The 6,256-nt window shown below is 36.5% G+C and overlaps 1 protein-coding gene across 1 annotated transcript; it reads left to right on the forward strand.

The window, feature by feature from the left end:
- Nucleotides 1–386: 386 nt before the first annotated feature.
- LOC100369692 (uncharacterized) lies at nt 387–5,469 on the forward strand. Its single transcript, XM_002740261.4, has 3 exons — nt 387–607; nt 2,112–2,148; nt 2,526–5,469. Exons 1-3 carry the CDS (start codon nt 401–403, stop codon nt 5,318–5,320), a joined length of 3,039 nt encoding a protein of 1,012 aa, XP_002740307.3. The 5' UTR covers nt 387–400; the 3' UTR covers nt 5,321–5,469.
- The last annotated feature ends 787 nt before the right edge of the window (nt 5,470–6,256 follow it).

Here is a 6,256-nt window from a genome sequence, read left to right on the forward strand (position 1 = left end):
TAAGCGAGATGTACATTTACACCATATCGCTTGTGTAATTTGGTCATACGTGTGCAACTCATTAATTGAAAGCACTGAACAATACAACATTGATTGACAAATGTATGTAATCGTGTATTTTTTACCTTTATTTTGTTAATAATATTAGTTATTTAAAAAAAAAATACTATATATTAGAAAATTCCAGTGTTAAGGAAGTGTACAGAACCATCAAATTAAAAGTGTGATTTTTGATATACAAATATATAACATGTTCATGCTTGCGGTTTTTTGTAGCAAATATAATTACTCATAACTTCCGTTTTATTTGTATTTCAATATTTTTAACAATGACCTCAATTGTTCGTAGCTCCACTGAGAAAACTTTGGCAGTTAATAAATACCCACAGTTCTCATCGCCATGTCATACTTCCACCGTGAAGTTAACTCGACTGTAATGAAGCGTGCAATATTTGTCGCATTGTGTCTTTTGACAGCAGCGTTCCTCGGAAAGACATCTGCTGCACCTGACGTCGCACGTCGTGCTGGAAAAGAAGACAATGCTCAGCAATTAGGAAGAGGGTCGAGAAATGTAAAAAAGGCGACAGACAACAATAATAAAGCTAAAGTAAGTTGAATTTGTATTTTCTCTGCCAACATGGCTCCAGCTGATGTTTTCAAATGATAAGTTCAGTAAAAAAATTCATAAAACATACTTAATGAAAGTGGGATTATACAAAAATGATAATAAATATTTAAAACACTATCTGTTGGCGATCCGCTCATTTTTGTATGTGTATGTGATTTCCAGTGTCTTCACATATTAATTCTTCTGTATTTGTTTGGCTTGGCCGATTTCGCTCAAACTTGGCAGGCAGGTCACACCTTCACTCTAGTTAGTACAATCTAAAAAAAAATTGAATAGCTTCGCGCCAAATGTATCTCCTCCTACAAATTTGAGTGTGGGCACAAAGTTACTATTTTTTGATATCTTTTTCATTACCGAGAAATTGTTCACCAAGAACGGCGTGTCTAACTGTGTTTTTTCTTTTTTGGCTTGGGCCGATTTGGTTCAAATCTGACAGGAAAGTCACTCTAGTTATGTCGTAAAATCTGAAACAAATCCTGGCATACCGTTGACATGACAAAAAAAAATACTTTCTCCCCAAATGTATTACCTTCTACCAGTCTTGCAATAGCAGTGTTCAAATTATAATGCTTTTCATCACCGGTGCCGACATTGTTATATTGTATAAACGTAATCCCAACACAACTTTAAATGAACTGTACATGCTGGTTCGATCAAAGAATCTAGAAAATAAAATGGCAAAACGGTCGGAAATAATATTTATAACAGCAGAATACATGCTAGTAACAAAGTGAAGTGACTTCTGAAGTGACTGAATGCTCTTTGCGAACTTCGGATACGGGGCCCGGTTTTAGTTATTATCCAACGTTAGCTTCACGTTCATGTCCTACCATGGCAACGGCCGTTTTTTGAGCGTAGCGGATCGCGAACCAGCCTAGCGGCTTGTAACTCATGTCAGGTAGTTTTAAAATAAAGTACAACATTGTGCTTATTTATTACGTATTACATTTGTTCATTTTGATGCTGATTTTATAGAAAACGATTCATCATGATTTGTTCCAATGAACTGCAAATTAAATAAATGAAAAACCAAACAATTCCATCAATAAAATTATTCGTGGTCCGTGTGCTTATAATGACAAATGATATGATACCTGAACGCAAGTAATATTTACGCACATTTTCACTAGAAAATTGTCGTTTTTCCGAAGCAGTTAAATAACGAAATACAACGCGACGATTCTTCAACATGTTTTGTGTTAATGACATATATCCTATATATATATTTTATATCGCAAGTGTATTCTAATTTGTGAATGGTATATGTTCTTCGCTTTGGTAAATTTCCTGACAAGTAACAAAGAAGGCACATCAAATATTGCTTATTTGCTCATCAAGGTCTCAACTAGGATTAATATCATACACAGAAACTTATATATGATTTAGAAATTAAATTGAGTAGAGCTGTGAGCCAAATTGAGATATATAACTGAAATCAGTAAATAATACCTATATCTGAACCTTTACAATTTGTGCTTTGCAGGAACTCTTGGACATTTTACAAGGAACAGGAGAAGGACGTAAGTAATTAAACGTTCTGAAGATAGCAAACAATATTCTCTGACTAAATAATATTGTATATTTGAATGTGATACAGTTTTTCTTTCGTCACTGCACATCAAGATGTTAACATAATATAAATTCCCATGACTGATACACCCATACACTCAAATATGCCATAGTTAAATAACTGAACAATTCAAAGCTATATGTTCCCTCATGCGTGGTTAGTTTCTTCTCGTGTGATATATCAAGCCGATTCATTTAGATCTGTAACCTGGCGCAAATAAGCGCGGTTTGTTGTCTCATTAACATGACATAATTATGTGAAAATATTATCTCGATCACTTCTTTTTATGATTTAAAAAAAAAAATTTCCATTCAATTTAATTCTTAGTAACAATTGTCGTGGAAATCTTCAGTGGAGGATTTTGCAATGATGATCAGTTCCAGTGCTCCGACGGAAGTTGTATTGGTGAATACAACCGATGTGATTATTGGATGGACTGCTCAGATGGAAGTGATGAACTAGACTGCGACAGCATTTGGTGTGACTATGATGAATATCAATGTTGGGATGGAACCTGTATTTATGGTTCCTGGGAATGTGATGGAATTGTAGACTGTTGGTATGGGGAAGACGAATATTACTGTGACTGGTGTGACTATGATGAATATGAATGTTGGGATGGAACATGTATTCCCGACTACTGGGTTTGTGATGGTGGTTACGACTGTTGGTATGGAGAAGATGAAGATTACTGTTATTGGTGTGACTATGATGAATATCAATGTTGGGATGGTACATGTATTCCAGACTACTGGGTTTGTGATGGTGGTTACGACTGTTGGTATGGAGAAGATGAAGATTACTGTTATTGGTGTGACTATGATGAATATCAATGTTGGGATGGAACCTGTATTTATGGTTCCTGGGAATGTGATGGAATCGCAGACTGTTGGTATGGAGAAGACGAACATAACTGTGGTTGGTGTGACTATGACGAATATCAATGTTGGGATGGAACCTGTATTTATGGTTCCTGGGAATGTGATGGAATCGCAGACTGTTGGTATGGAGAAGACGAAGATAACTGTGGTTGGTGTGACTATGACGAATATCAATGTTGGGATGGAACTTGTATTTATGGTTCCTGGGAATGTGATGGAATCGCAGACTGTTGGTATGGAGAAGACGAAGATAACTGTGGTTGGTGTGACTATGACGAATATGAATGTTGGGATGGAACATGTATTCCCGACTACTGGGTTTGTGATGGTGGTTACGACTGTTGGTATGGAGAAGATGAAGATTACTGTTATTGGTGTGACTATGATGAATATGAATGTTGGGATGGTACATGTATTCCTGACTACTGGGTTTGTGATGGTGGTTACGATTGTTGGTATGGAGAAGATGAAGATTACTGTTATTGGTGTGACTATGATGAATATCAATGTTGGGATGGAACATGTATTCCCGACTACTGGGTTTGTGATGGTGGTTACGACTGTTGGTATGGAGAAGATGAAGATTACTGTTATTGGTGTGACTATGATGAATATCAATGTTGGGATGGAACCTGTATTTATGGTTCCTGGGAATGTGATGGAATCGCAGACTGTTGGTATGGAGAAGACGAACATAACTGTGGTTGGTGTGACTATGACGAATATCAATGTTGGGATGGAACCTGTATTTATGGTTCCTGGGAATGTGATGGAATCGCAGACTGTTGGTATGGAGAAGACGAAGATAACTGTGGTTGGTGTGACTATGACGAATATCAATGTTGGGATGGAACTTGTATTTATGGTTCCTGGGAATGTGATGGAATCGCAGACTGTTGGTATGGAGAAGACGAAGATAACTGTGGTTGGTGTGACTATGACGAATATGAATGTTGGGATGGAACATGTATTCCCGACTACTGGGTTTGTGATGGTAGTTACGACTGTTGGTATGGAGAAGATGAAGATTACTGTTATTGGTGTGACTATGATGAATATGAATGTTGGGATGGTACATGTATTCCCGACTACTGGGTTTGTGATGGTGGTTACGATTGTTGGTATGGAGAAGATGAAGATTACTGTTATTGGTGTGACTATGATGAATATCAATGTTGGGATGGAACATGTATTCCCGACTACTGGGTTTGTGATGGTGGTTACGATTGTTGGTATGGAGAAGATGAAGATTACTGTGATTGGTGTGACTATGATGAATATCAATGTTGGGATGGAACCTGTATTTCTGTTTGGAATGTTTGTAATGGCTATGATGACTGTTGGTATGGAGAAGACGAATATTACTGTGATTGTGAGTCATGGGAATATGAATGTTGGGATGGAACCTGTATTTCTGATTGGAATGTTTGTGATGGTTACAATGACTGTTGGTACGGGGAAGACGAATATAACTGTTATTGTGAGTCATGGGAATATGAATGTTGGGATGGAACCTGTATTTCTGATTGGAATGTTTGTGATGGTTACAATGATTGTTGGTATGGAGAAGACGAAGATTACTGTTATTGTGAGTCATGGGAATATGAATGTTGGGATGGAACCTGTATTTCTGATTGGAATGTTTGTGATGGTTACAATGACTGTTGGTATGGAGAAGACGAAGATTACTGTTATTGTGAGTCATGGGAATATGAATGTTGGGATGGAACCTGTATTTCTGATTGGAATGTTTGTGATGGTTACAATGACTGTTGGTATGGAGAAGACGAATATAACTGTTATTGTGAGTCATGGGAATATGAATGTTGGGATGGAACCTGCATTTCTGATTGGAATGTTTGTGATGGTTACAATGACTGTTGGTATGGAGAAGACGAAGATTACTGTTATTGTGAGTCATGGGAATATGAATGTTGGGATGGAACCTGTATTTCTGATTGGAATGTTTGTGATGGTTACAATGATTGTTGGTATGGAGAAGACGAATATAACTGTTATTGTGAGTCATGGGAATATGAATGTTGGGATGGAACCTGTATTTCTGATTGGAATGTTTGTGATGGTTACAATGACTGTTGGTATGGAGAAGACGAAGATTACTGTTATTGTCAGTCATGGGAATATGAATGTTGGGATGGAAGTTGTATTGATTATGGGTATGTCTGTGATGGTTATAATGACTGTTCGTATGGAGAAGACGAAGATGACTGCGCGCCATAGGGTACCTGTTTATTGGAATATTGCAAATGTTAGTGAATGTTAACATGGCTCGTTGATGCAACACTACTTGATAATTATGCATATATTGTATACAGTGAATGTATTTGTTTTAATTTTTCTGAATACATATTGACATCATTAGAAGCAAACATGCCTCGCTATCTTTATTTTATTGCTTTGATTTTGTTGTTGATTTTTTTTCATCATAATAATATGCCTGATTTTTTAAATATAGTTTGTTGTATAGATCCATAAATGTAGCAGAGGTGATTAGGAGTAGAAGGCCAATCCAACTTCTGTTCGACGATATAATTTCAGGTTTCTAACTAAAAATACTTATGTGTTCTATCAGGCGTAGATCAGTAGAATACAATTTAGCCAGGCAGTAACATGATATATTTACTACCCACTTTATATTATTATTATTATTTTATTTCCATTTCTCTATAGAAATATACCCCACTAACCTGGGGGAACAGGTTACAATGCGAAAGTTACAGGCGTGACTTTAATCGCCTCAATAAAATATAGTATACAAATCTTGCAATACTTTGGATGATTTCATGGTTATCCTGAGAAAAAATATATGTATGTTTACGGATAGGCGAAAGGAACTCGAATTGTGGTTCAATGCGGTTAATTCGATCAAAAAGCGGTTTTCGAATATGGTTATATGCTGGACAAACTACCAGAAAATGAGTTTCATCTTCAACAGCATCTATACATATTTGGCAGGTTCTATTTTCCACTGGAGTTCCATAATATCTACCGATCTCAATGTGTAACTTATGATTAGAGCACCGGAGTTTAGTTAAAGCTTGCCTGTACAGGGGAACACGAACGATATCCAAATAATTCTCATAAAAATATTTGTTTTAAATTGGCGAAACTTTCGTAACTTATTTCTACTGTTTGGGGATCTACGAACATCGTCAA

Source organism: Saccoglossus kowalevskii, chromosome 17 (genome assembly GCF_978046115.1).
Source record: "Saccoglossus kowalevskii chromosome 17, keSacKowa6.1, whole genome shotgun sequence".
In the NCBI taxonomy this organism is placed as follows: Eukaryota; Metazoa; Hemichordata; class Enteropneusta; family Harrimaniidae; genus Saccoglossus; species Saccoglossus kowalevskii.

Coding starts and splice junctions, on each gene's coding strand:
- LOC100369692 (XM_002740261.4), top strand. CDS start 401: ATGTCATACTTCCACCGTGAAGTTAACTCGACTGTAATGAAGCGTGCA. Junction 608..2,111: donor ACAACAATAATAAAGCTAAA/GTAAGTTGAATT, acceptor TGTGCTTTGCAG/GAACTCTTGGACATTTTACA. Junction 2,149..2,525: donor ACAAGGAACAGGAGAAGGAC/GTAAGTAATTAA, acceptor TTTAATTCTTAG/TAACAATTGTCGTGGAAATC.